At 34.5% G+C, this 13,501-nt stretch overlaps 1 protein-coding gene and 1 pseudogene across 1 annotated transcript; one reads left to right on the top strand and one right to left on the bottom strand.

Moving 5' to 3' along the window:
- Positions 1 to 3,290: 3,290 nt before the first annotated feature.
- On the top strand, positions 3,291 to 4,648 carry LOC107872570 (annotated as a pseudogene).
- Positions 4,649 to 6,249: 1,601 nt separating this feature from the next.
- LOC107870991 (tubulin-folding cofactor C) lies at positions 6,250 to 7,814 on the bottom strand. The gene has a single exon (XM_016717730.2). It carries the CDS (start codon positions 7,674 to 7,676, stop codon positions 6,621 to 6,623), a length of 1,056 nt encoding a protein of 351 aa, XP_016573216.2. The 5' UTR covers positions 7,677 to 7,814; the 3' UTR covers positions 6,250 to 6,620.
- Between the last annotated feature and the right edge of the window lie 5,687 nt (positions 7,815 to 13,501).

The following is a 13,501-nucleotide window of genomic DNA, read 5'->3' on the forward strand; positions in this document are numbered from 1 at the left end:
ATCTACAGTATTACAAATTAATTATAACTACATAATTCATTTAAAACACCAAAGATGTTAAAATTACAAGAAATCAATAGATAAAAATATATACTAATAGAGAAAGAAGAAGAAGAAAAGAAACAAATGACTAGAAAAAACGACAAGCGACAAGTAGTATTTCTTTTCATATATTTTACGACTTTTAATTGATTTTCATATATATTATAGAATTTATATATTTATTCTATTAATTTTTTTCCATGTATTTTAGGAGTTGGTTCTTTACATATATTTTAGAATATATATATTTTTTTCATATATTTATTTTATTAAGATTTTTTTCATATATTTTAGAGGTACTTAATTTAATAAAATAACAGTTGAAGAAAAAAGATGATTATAGTAGAAATTTTTAATGAAGGACAAAAAATCCAAACAACATTTTTAAAGTCGTTTACACTTTCAATATATTACACAAACACATATTTATATACATATACAATAGCTATGATTGCTGGTTTTTGCCTAAATGTTAGTTGATCTAAATTTATAAAACATACACTCCCTTCGTTTTAAATTATGTGTCATTATTTAACCGGATATGATACTTAAGAAATAAGTATTGACTTTGTTAAAGTTACAAAATTACCCTTCTTAAAAAAATAATAGTAATTAAAATCAGTGGATCACTTTCAATTGAAAAAACAAATAAAAAAAGGAAAAATAGTATTTAAAGTCAAGTGGAGCCACTAAGGGTAAAATTATAATTGTGTTTTTAAAAACTTACCAAATAAGGAAAGACGACATTCTTTGTGGGACAGACCAAAAATAAAATGACGACACATAATTTGGGACAGAAAAAGTAATAGAAGTTTGATTCTTCGGTGCACCGAAAAAACGAAATCGTTAAACTGAACACCAAATCGATGAACTGGACTTTTGAAAGAAAAAATCGAACCCAAACGGAAGAATCAAATTAGTGTGATTCAATTCAAATTTTTGATATTTATACCCACTCCGGTTATCTATAGCTATCTATCAATTTCTACTCAAGTAAACCGTTCCAGTGTATAGTTAGGAAATTTCATCCCTATTGGTTTAGGAAATACCCATGCTAACAGATTTAGGAAAGAAAAAATATAGGGAAAAGGGTCAAAAATATTCTTTCTACTTTTATAAATTACCTAAGTTTGCCCCTAATTAAATTATGGGATCAAATATATGCCTATTGTTATAAAAGTATATAAATGTATCCTTCTTTTTAATGATTTTTCACGTACACTATCAATTGAATGAGGTGCACGTCACAGGGTATGCCACCTCCAAATATATTTATTCTTTTTCATTTAATTTTTTCTATCTTGTTTACTGTTCAACGACTCTAACTCCGGCGCGAATCCAACTACAACGCCGAACAACAACCATCAACCCACCAGAACGAAGCAAACAATCAAAATTCCAAGTTCGCGAAGTTAGAGAAGGCCACGCGCTACACGACTCAGATCTTACCGGAACAATTTTCCTCCGATCACTGTTCATCTCCTCCGATGAATATCATGGTGTTCTCGTCTATGGACATATTTAACTGTTGTTGTTTGTTTCCCTATTACACCACAAACAAACTCAATTCTCCTTACACCAAAAAGGTCCTCCTTCTTCTTCTCTTCTTCTTTCTTTCAATTTTTCTACTCTTTAAAATGCTAAAACTCCAATTTTACAACTCTACAAAATCAATTGGATATTGATTCAGTGAATATTTAGATTTTGTTTCGTATTTTTTTTCTTTCAAGACTTCCATCACTACTTCTCCCTTATCAAAAAGAACCAAACTTTCCATTTTTAGCATCAAATCTCCAAACCCCATTTAACCAATTTCCAAAATTGTCTATAAACAACCCTAAAATCATCAGAAAATGTCAAGAACATCATCGTCATTAATCAAAAGTACAAGCATCAGTTGTTGAAAGAGTTATTGAATTGGTGCAATCTTTAGCACCCACGTGGCAATATGCTTTGTTGAGTAATTTAATTATATTTACTTTAGGTTCTCCACTTTTGATTACTGGGTGGTCGATTTCTGGTATTGCTGCTGCTTTCTTGCTTGAGAATCTTACTTGGAGAGCTTTTGGGTCTTCTGGATTTCTTCTTGTTGCTATGTATTTTGTTATTGTAAGTAAAAAAAATTTGAACTTTTTTTCTGCGAGTATTAATTTGAGGATTGTACGTTATGCATTAGGAGGAACTAGGATGAATAATTTATGCTTATGTACACTTCAGATCAATGCAAAAATTAAACTAAAATACTCCATTTGTCTAATTGATACAAGTAAAAGAAGAAACCGAAAAGAAGGAGAAATTGCATCCCATTGATAGATTAGTGGAACCTCGTAAGCAAACAAGAAAATGTGTTGATATTAACCGGTCTAGATTGACAAATTAGGACTTGAACCTAAGAAGAACTGCACGAGAGACAATGTAAATGGTGGTAGAGAAGAGTTAGAGAGAATCGGAACAGTAAATTAAACAATGAATAATTGTGAAGAAGAAAAAAAATTAAATGAAAAAGAATATATATACTTGGCGCTGAGGTGGCGTCCACCTCACCCAATTGTTAGTCTACGTGGAAAATCGTTAAAAAGAGGGATATATTTGTATACTTTGATTACAGTAGGGTATATTTGACCCCATAGTTTAATCAGTTTAATCAGGGACAAACTTAACCAATTTATGAAAGTAGAAAGGTATTTTTTACCTTTTTTCCAAAAATATATTCTCTTGTACGATTGGAAAAACCTACTTCTTATAGTTTCGGGATTTCTATTTCTTGAAAATACATTGTCCTAACAGATTTAGCAAAGAAAAACCACAAAGATAAACCATACCGTCCTTGTACAATTGTGAAAACCTACTTCTTATAGGTCTGTGGTTACTTAAATTCTATATGTAAGAGTTATAGTTGGGGATGCAAATCATTGCAAATCATTCTCTTCCATAGTGAAAAACTCTCTTCACGACTAATTTTCTGTTTCTTGAAAATACAGAGTCCTAACATATTTAGAAAAGAAAAATATATTATCCTCGTACAACTAAGAAAACCTACTTAATTATAGTCTTGGGATTACTTAAAATCTATATATAAGAGGTTTATTTAGAAAAGAAAAATATATTATCCTCGTACAACTGAGAAAACCTACTTAATTATAGTCTTGGGATTACTTATAATCTGTATATAAGAGGTTTATTGGGGATTCAAAAGCATTCTGAAAAACTCTCCCCGTGGCTCATTTAAGTTTCTGTTTCTTGAAAAGATGGCAGACCAAGTAGTTGATGTTTCAATCAATGTGTGTGGTGAATCCAATATTTTTGATGACGATGGTCGTCTCAAGAGAACATGGACTGTTTGGACAGCCAGTGCACACATAATTACAGCAGTTATTGGTTCTGGAGTTCTATCATTGGCTTGGGCAACTGCTCAGCTTGGATGGGTTGCTGGTCCAACTGTATTGCTTCTCTTCTCCTTTGTTACTTACTACACTTCTACTTTGCTCTCCGGTTGTTACCGTACCAGCAACCAAGTTACCGGAACAAGAAACTATACTTACATGGATGCTGTCCGAGCCAATCTTGGTGGGGTTAAGGTAAAGATTTGTGGTATGATGCAATATGTGAATCTTTTTGGAGTTGCAATTGGATATACCATTGCATCTTCTATTAGTATGGTGGCTGTAAAAAGGTCCAACTGTTTCTATAAGCATGGCCACTATGCTGCTTGCAATGTTTCAAGCACTCAATACATGATCATGTTTGAAGTGGTTGAAATTATCGTCACAAATTCCAGATTTTGATCAGATTTCGTGGCTTTCGATTGTGGCAGCTGTTATGTCCTTCACTTAATCTACGATTGGTCTTGGTTTAGGAGCTGCCCAAGTTGAAGAAACAGGAAAAATACAAGGAAGTCTAACTGGGAATAGAACTGGAACTAGAATGCAGAAGATTTGGAAAAGCTTTCAAGCTCTTGGATCCATAGCTTTTGCTTATACTTACTCCCTCATCCTTATTGAGATTCAGGATACACTCAAATCACCACCAGCAGAAGCAAAGACAATGAAGAAGGCAACACTAGTAAGTGTGGCAGCAACAACTGTTTTCTACATGCTCTGTGGCTGCTTTGGCTATGCAGCATTTGGATTTGGATTCTACAACCCCTATTGGCTTCTGGACATCGCGAACGTGGCCATCGTTGTCCACTTAGTAGGAGCATACCAAGTTTTCTGCCAACCCCTTTTCGCCTTTGTTGAAAAAACAGCAGCTGAATGGTACCCTGACAGCTAAATCATCACAAAAGATAACGATATCCCAATTCCCGGCTGTAAGCCCTTCAAGCTCAACCTTTTCCGTCTAGTTTGGAGGACGATTTTCGTGATCATAACAACGGCATTTCTATGCTGATGCCATTCTTTAACGACGTCGTTGGCATTCTTGGATCCTTTTCATTTTGGCCACTCACAGTCTACTTTACATTGTACAAAAGAATATTCCCAATTGGAGTGGAAGGTGGATTTGCCTTCAACTACTTAGTGGTGTTTGCCTTGTTATCTCAATTGCTGCATCTGTGGTTTCTTTTGCTGGAATAGTTTCTGATCTACAAGTTTACATTAGCCACTAGTTGTTATTGTGTAAGTGTTAATTTGTGTTCTTTTTTAGTTCCATAACAAGAAAAATAGGCAGGTCCTTGTATGTATTATCATATACAGGATATCAATATCAAACATACATTTAATAGATACACCAAATTCTCAATGTTAGTTCAAGTATTTAGGGACAGATAAGAAAGAAAGGTACTTATGGAAAACATATTCCTTGTACTTATATAGCTGCCTAAACCTTTCTGTCATTATCACAATCCTAAGATATAACCTGGCTAAACATATAGTTAATAAACAATCTCCAACTCTATAATATACATCTTTACTCTTAACCAAGCAAATGGAACTTGTATTTTTTCTAAAAGAAAGAAAGTTTAGGTTAGTTGGCGTTTTGATGCAAAAGCTAAGGGAAAAATATAAAACAACTGATTTTATAAAATCCCCAAGTGCAATGTCTCTCAAGTTCATAGTTGAATTTAATCTAAAACTAGTTCAGTAGGAAAACGATGAACTTAAGGACTTTAAATAATGGTATAAGATGATTAGAAGCAAATTACCAGTAACATTTTACACATTAGCGGAAGGAGGTTCTTCCTTCGGACGTTGCTTTATTTCAAAAGCTATCTTATGGCTGCAGAAGGAAAGGACTCCTATCCTGCACATAGTTGTTTCCGCCACATCTTTTAATCCTCATATTAGTAATGTGTCTCAAATACCTGATTTGCAGATATCGGGTCAGCTAATTAAGAAAGCTGATCAGCAGCTTTTCCACAGATTAGTAAGAGAGTATTTGTGTTTTGTCATAGCCACGAGTGTTGTATCAGCTCAGCTTTCTCTACATTTAAACCATTTGTGCAACAATAGCAGTAAAATCCATATGAAACAGCAAAGCAATTCCAGACGAGTAACCAATTAGCAAAAGATAAATAAATGTATTAAGCATTGGGATTACTTGAAATAACTGCTGAAGAATCATATGATATCTGAAAGTATGGCAATGGTCGGATCCGTCAAGGAACCAATTAAGCAACACTACATTTATTAGACGAAACCCTTGCATTATACACTACTTGTTAACAGTGATACTCTCCAGCTGATGTCTACCACATTGCAAGGAAGATGAAATCTTAAGGAGATACTGACCTATGTACTACCAATTTCAACTTTGCAAATATGTCTCTCTTTGCTTTCTACATAGCAGTGACGATGTGATTCAATTGATACACTGCAGAAAATATAACTAGTATAGCAAATACAATATCCTATTCCTTTTACTTTCAGCAAATCTATGATAAGCAAATATTTACCAAACCGTAGGAATGCAGCATCACATCAAACCATCCCCACTCCGTTACCATAATATAGGTGGTCCAAAAAATGAATGTCTTTATCTTTTTTGATAATGCAATCAAAGTATGAAGCTCAATTGGAAACAGCTTCTCTATCTTTGAGGTAGAGGTACGGACTACGTACACTCTACCTTCCCCATACCCGACTTTGTGGGATCACACCGTGTATATTGTTGTTGTCGTTGTTAATCAAAGTATGTAGCATTAATCACAAAAGCACGGATATGCTCCTACCACTGCTAATAGCAAATAGAAATTGATAACAAGTAGGTAATAGAAACATAACAAAATCTCTCTATCCAAGAAATTGGAAAGCAACAGCTTTAGCACAATGTTTCTGTTCTACAATATTTCGTTCAACAATAAGTAATGTATTTAATCAACAAAAGTTGATGCATCCGTAAACTCAAGAAGATAACCAGAACAATAAGTAATGTATTTAATCAACAAAAGTTGATGCACCCGTAAACTCAAGAAGATAACCAAAACAAGTTATCTCCCTCACACAATGAGGATTCAACATGCTAACCAATCATCAACAGGAAAGATTTAAATTCTCGGAAAAAAAGTTATTTCCTTTAAACAATGAGGATTCAACATACTAACCAACCATATCAAGAGCAAAGATTTAAACTTTTGGGTCTCAATTTGAAATATCGACTGTGCCAAGGCGTTCATTCTCCGGCAAAATTGACCAATTTGGAGACTGCACAGCCCTTAACCACTTAAAATCATCCACATTCGACCAATTCCCCGTCTCTTCACCAAGGTTAGCTTCCTCAAGATCCTTCTCAATCCCATCATACTTTAAACAATACGGTGCAAACCTTACACTATTACTATCCTCAATTATCGGCCTACTCCTAACTTGAAGATAAAAATCACACCCTTTCGCTTGATGAATTCGAATCTGATGCGATGCCATAACAAACACACAATTTTCCACTTCTTCAATCAACACTGACCCAAAAACAGGCCCTACATATACCTTACAATCAATCAGTTTATTTACAAACAACGCGCTCACACACCCCATTAACCTCACATCACAATGCCTTAAATCCGATAACACAAACTCCCTAATCTCTCCATCATTGTCCCTATTGAATTCCTTCACTAAATCCTCATTTTTTTTGTCTCTAAATCCAGGCGAGTTTTCCAAAATCCTAAACCCTGAACCCTGAGACTCCGTATCCATCCGATTTTCATACGCAACATCTTTTTGGACCGGGATTTTCTTCGCTGATTTGTTTTTGAAGGCGAATTTTTTCCTCGGGATTACTTCGCACGTGACCTGTTCGACGAATTGTTTGAGATCAGCTACAGTTTTGAGGCATGTACGGACTTCGTAGGAGGGCAAGGAGAAACTGTTTTCAGCGACAAGTTTTTCGAGATTTGTGATGGAGATCGAGACGTTGTCGAGTTCGGGTTTAAGGGTCGGGTCGGATTGCGGTTCGGCTGTTTGACGGATACGGGTTAGTGTGGATTCGATGGAGGATTTGGATTGGAAGAAACGGGAAAGGAAGGAAGTTGTGGAGTTGGATTCCGGGTCGGGTTTACGGGTGGAGCGATTCTGGTGGAGATTCGAAAGACGTTCGATCATTGCCGCGTGTTTACGTTGGAGAGAGGGATCCGAATGATCGGTAGCGGCGGAGGAGGAGGAGGTGGCGGGTGTAGGGAGATGATTATCTTCTTCCATAGATGAAGTTGAGCACAGTGCCTTTGTTCGAAGTTTAGAGGAAATATGAAATATTAGAATCTGCAATCAAAATATGTCCTCCAACTAAAAAAAAATTAATGTATGTCATATGAGTAAAAAAAATTAAAATAGGCTTTGTACACGTACATAATGTCCTTAAATTGATAATGGAACCTGACTAATGGTGTTAGAAAAGTCAAAATTTTCATTGTGCACTTAATAAGTGTACAATCCATAAAAAATGAATTGTATACTTATTTTATGGATTGTACACTTAATAAGTACACAATCCATTTTTGTATGAATTGTGCACTTAATAAGTACACAATCCATTTTTTTTTTATAGATTGTGTTTTACGTACTATTTTTTAAAGATTGTTTTAATAGATTGTACACTAAATAAGTGCACAATCAATTTTTTTATGGATTGTGCACTTATTTAGTGCACAATTTATTTTATTTGTACTATTTACTTTCTTTGCACATTTTTTTAATAAATAAATAGATTGTGCACTAAAAAAGTGTACAATCTTTAAAAAAAATGATTTGTGCACTAAAAAAGTTTATTTTATACTATTCATTTTGTTCAAACATATCAACATCAATCTTTCATTGATATGAAAGTTGAATATGTGCACATAAAATGTGCATATTATTCTGTTGACTTGCTTCAACAGTCCTTTACAATTTTTATATAAAGAGAAAACATGGTCTTCTTCACTGTAATAACTTCAACTCTTTTTATAGTTCAGATAAATTTTTATTCATTTAAGTCTTAGAGAATGAATAGTGAACGCATCAAAGTTGTAATTTTTTGGGAAGGTGAAATTGTTGTATTATAGTATTTCTCCCAAGTGCAACGTCAATATCCAATTTCAATTGGTTATCAAGAATTTGTTGATTCAATTTTTAGAAGGATGAAAATTAAAAATGACGATTATGATTTATTTATAATCGGACAATATCCAAATTCCTTCTCATCAAATGATCTGGTAAATGATGGAGAATGGATTATCAATGACGATGAGTCATTGACTGAATTTTAAGGCTGCCTTCTGATTATGCCATTCAAATAAAATTAAATATTCTTCAAGTTTATGTTAAGAAGGAGCGGACGAGTCGTCATGCGCACTCTCCTGCACAGATAAATGTCTATACACAACTTGAGAATCCAATTAATATTGACGATGCCCGATTAAGTCAATATAGCAATTTTTTCGACGTGAACGTTTCTCAATACTTCATGTCGAGTAACGTACCGACACAAACTTCAGTACCTGCTTTGAATGAAACTTTGAATCAAAGTGACTGATAATGTCCACGAATACATTTTATTATTAGTAATATTTATTTTGATTGCTTTGTGTTTATTTGTTATGTCATATTATTGTTATATTTTTTTCAGAGGATTCTCTTGGTGAGATGAATAATGATGATTTTTTGGGACAAGATTATAATTATGGCCAATCATCACAACTTGGTTGGGTGAACGATGCTGGAACATCTTCAAATATTTCTCTTTCGTTGAATCTTTATATTGCCAAGTATTATCGGTATGTAAAATATAGTTGTTATTATATTTATTTATATTTATAACATATATTAAAAATATTTAATATTAGAAAATACAGGGATAATGTATCGCGAGATGAGCATGTCATTCCCGAAGATATTGAAAATGATGATCAAGCAAATTATAGCTAATTGTCACAAAGTGATGATAGTGCATCTAATAATTCTGATGGAGGTGAATGCCCCTATGACTTGTCATCGAGTGATGATGATGTGAGATTTAATTCTGGACAAAGATATGTCCATGAGCCCTTATTCTGAACAAGAATCAATTCCACAAACATCAATGCAAAGGCCGACACAAATGTCACAATCAAACAGTAGACCCCGTTTTTATTCTAATGAAGTTTTGTTTCTTGATCATTTTCAAGAAGCACCCGATGTGTTTATGAATAAGCATGAAAATAATTTTGTCCCTACAGGTGTATGACGTGAACCGGCTGATTTTTTAAATGATAGTTTTTATCTTTCTAGCCAGATGTTGTTCAAGTCAAAAAAAGATTTGCAATGGACGGTTAACCTCTATCATATTAAAGAAGGAAGAGAGTTTTTTGTTGTTAAGTCTGGAAAGAATGTCTTTAGAATTTATTGCAAACGTGTAGATCAAGGTTGTTCTTTCAAACTTTGTGCTACCAAGGATAGTAGTAATAACTTGTGGAAGATCGGCAAATACATTGGTGAACACAATTGTAATATGGGTGATTGTCGTGGAGGTCAGAACAATTTGGATGTAGACATGATTGCAACTGTTCTCGTATCGTATATTGAAAATACACCGATGTACTATTTTTTATCAACTGCATTTCACTATACAAACCAGTAGTTATATTTTCAATTATAATTATTAAAAATAATTTGTTACAGGTATCCTATCAAAGATTTTCAAATGTCCATTCTTAATAAGTTTTGCAAAATAATTAGTCGGCGAAAGGCGTTTCTTGGACGAAAGCGTGCATTTGAACAAGTCTATGAAAATTGGGAGGCCTTATTTCGTGAATTACCAAGGTTTATCGCTGCCATGAAACATTTCAATCCAGATTTTGTCAACGAATGGCGATTCGAACGACATGAGGGAGTTGATGAACGTGTTTTCAACTATGTGTTTTGGACGTTTAAGCCATGTGTCGATGGTTTTCGTTATTGTCTGTAATACCCCGGGAAATTTTTCGTTGAAATTTTGTGCGTAAACGTGTTGGGTTCTATCTTCTAGAATGAATTATAAATTTTTCGTGCGAAATATCTTAGATTATGACCCACCATTATGTAGAGTATCGAATAAGATTTCCAATGATATATGGATCATCCAAAACGGACACCCGAACGACGAGTTATGAACATTCCGATCGAACCGTGAATAGTAGTGAACAGTAAAACATTGCAGGAAAAAGTACTGAGGTCTAGCATATTTTTGCTCCAACTTAAAACAATCATAACTCCTTGTACATAATGATCTGGGTGATCTACTATATATCAACGGAAAGCTCTGCGAGTCCTCTTTCCAATGAAATTGGTTGCATCCAATTTTTCTATCGGAGCAAAACGTTATGGTCGATCTACTTCAGCCTATCAAAAGTGAATTTTTGGGTCAACTTCAAACTATCATAACTCCTCGTACACAATGATCTGGGTGAGATACTATATATCAACGGAAATATATGAGAGTCCTCTTTCTAATGAAATTGGTTTCATCCAATTTGAATATCGGAGTAAAACGTTATAGTTAATCTACTTCAGACTATCAAAATAGTCCACCAAAAGACAGATTTGATAATTTTTTTTTATTTTTAGGGGCGTTTTGGTCATCCCCCCTCACCCAAAATCCGTCCAAACTCTATATTAAAGCCTATTAGAAGCATTATATGTTATATTTCATCAAACTCCCTAAAAAAGAAAACCCCAAGCTCCTACATCCAACTTTAAGAACCTCCAAAGTTCACCATTAATTCTGCAAATTTATTCAAGATTCTAAGTTCCTAGTTCAAGAACTCCAATAACCATTATTCAAAGGCACGATTGACATCTCAAAAAAGAGTATCGATCTAAAGTTCATCATTCAAGGTATGTGGGGTTTTTCAACAAGAACTCTCTTTCGTTCTTGTGCCCAAAAGTAATTTTCTTTACAAAGGCATGATTTTTATTTGATTTTTATGAATTTGAAGCATGAATCCATATCTTATGATGATTATTATGAAATCTTGATGTTTATGATTTTGAAAGATGAATTTACATATGTGGTGATATAAAGCATGAATCTTGAATGATATTTATTATGATTTTGATATTTGGGTCGTGAATCTCCATTGGAAATTGTGTTTTTTTTTAGAAAGTGTGTGTTATAAGCACGTTGATGTTGAATATTTGAGATATTTTGAATGATTTGACCTTTTGGTCTTAATGGAGTTGTTTTGAACTCGAGTGTGAAAGAAATCCACAATGTGGTTGATTTTGATAGATGGGAAGCATGATGGCTCCCGATTATATTTATATATTACTTAAATTGTTTTATTATGGATTTTCTTTGAAATGATCTGAGCTAAGTCCGGGAGAAATCTTTAGCACTGAGTGGAAGGTATAAAACGACCTTACTTCCTTAGAACTACATGCCCCCGTAGGAGTGAGCCTGAGGCTGATTTATATAGTGATCACTAGTTTGTTTGGATTTGATATTGATAGTCCTACTCCGATGGCAAGGATAGGACGGCTCTCCCCAATGTGGGTTGTACGTTGGACTCCATGTAGCTCACATGGTTTATGTCGGTTATAGGATCTCCCAGTGAGTGTGTGTGTGTTTCCTTCTGTCTATGGTGAATGGTTAAGTGATTTGAAAGTGGAATTGTGAAAGTTATTCTTTCGAAAGATTTAAATGCTATTTACATTATGAGAATTGATATTCTTGATGAACTGAAAGTGATTGACAAATTATAAGATGACTCACATGTGTTATTGTACTTATTTCATCCTCTCAAGATTATGATGATTTTCTTCGGGTTATGTGAGTCTTTCATACATCTTGCATATTTCTTATAAATATTTATGATGATGATGTTTATACAACTGCATACACCCCTATATACTCGATTCCTTTCCATAGTACTGACCCACATCTTCGGATGTGGGCTGCATTTTCTCGAAATGTAGGTTCAGGTGCTCAGTTCCAGGTTAGACAGTGATTCTTCGAGCACGCTGTTCTACATCCTTTGTTGTGGTGAGTCCTCCTGTTCCGAGGACGTGATGTCTGATGTTGGTTTCACAAAATTATTTATATTTGATAACTGAGTATGAGTCAGTTGGGGCATGCCTCAATGGCTCACTGGTTTTATTGATTTTCTTAGAGGCTTGTCAGACTAGTATAGATGTTGGGAGTTGACTAATAAGTCATATTTTGTTATCTTTCTGAAATTCTTTTATTCTTGGATGATGATTACTCTATTAATATTTGAGGATTATTTATGGAAACCCCATTGATTTGTGTTGAACTGGATGAAAAATGGCTCAAAGGGTTAGCTTGGGGCTACTCGTAGCCTCAAGCACCGTGTGATACTCTGGGACCCGTTTTTTGGGGTGTTACATTGTCGGCCGGTGATATCAATAGATGGAACACATGTATATGGTAAGTATGACATAAAGTTGTTAATCACGGTAGGTACGGATGGCAATGACTCCATTTTTTCATTGGCTTTTGCAATAGTAGCGAATGAAAGCTTTGATACATGGATAAAGTTTTTGAGCGATTTGCATCAGCATGTTGTATGTGGTTGACAAGGTATTACGTTAATATCTGATAGTCATCACAGCATACTTGGAAGTGTCTCTGCAGAGCGTAACTGACAAGCTCCTTTTGCCTATCACTGTTATTGCTTATGACACTTGAAGGCCAATTATCAGAGAGCATACAAAAGTGTCCGGCTGAACAACCTACTATGGGCCGCTGCAACAGCAACGCAAGAGAAAAAGTTCTTGTTACAAATGAAGTTGATCAAGGGGACACACTTGCCAGCATATGAGTGGTTGATGAAGTTCGACTTAGAAAAATAGACTATGCACAAGGATGATGGAAGGAGATGGGGCATGCTCACAATGAAAAGATCTGAGCCATTTAATAGACTGTTAAAGTCTGCTAGAGGCCTACCAGTGACTACAATGGTCAAATTATCTTACAACATGGTTGTGGATCATTTTGTTCAGAGATCGAAGTATGCAAAACAACTCTTGGTTGACAAACAAAAATGGATGTCGAATCCATTCAAAAATTT

This window comes from Capsicum annuum, chromosome 5 (genome assembly GCF_002878395.1).
Source record: "Capsicum annuum cultivar UCD-10X-F1 chromosome 5, UCD10Xv1.1, whole genome shotgun sequence".
Taxonomy (NCBI): Eukaryota; Viridiplantae; Streptophyta; class Magnoliopsida; order Solanales; family Solanaceae; genus Capsicum; species Capsicum annuum.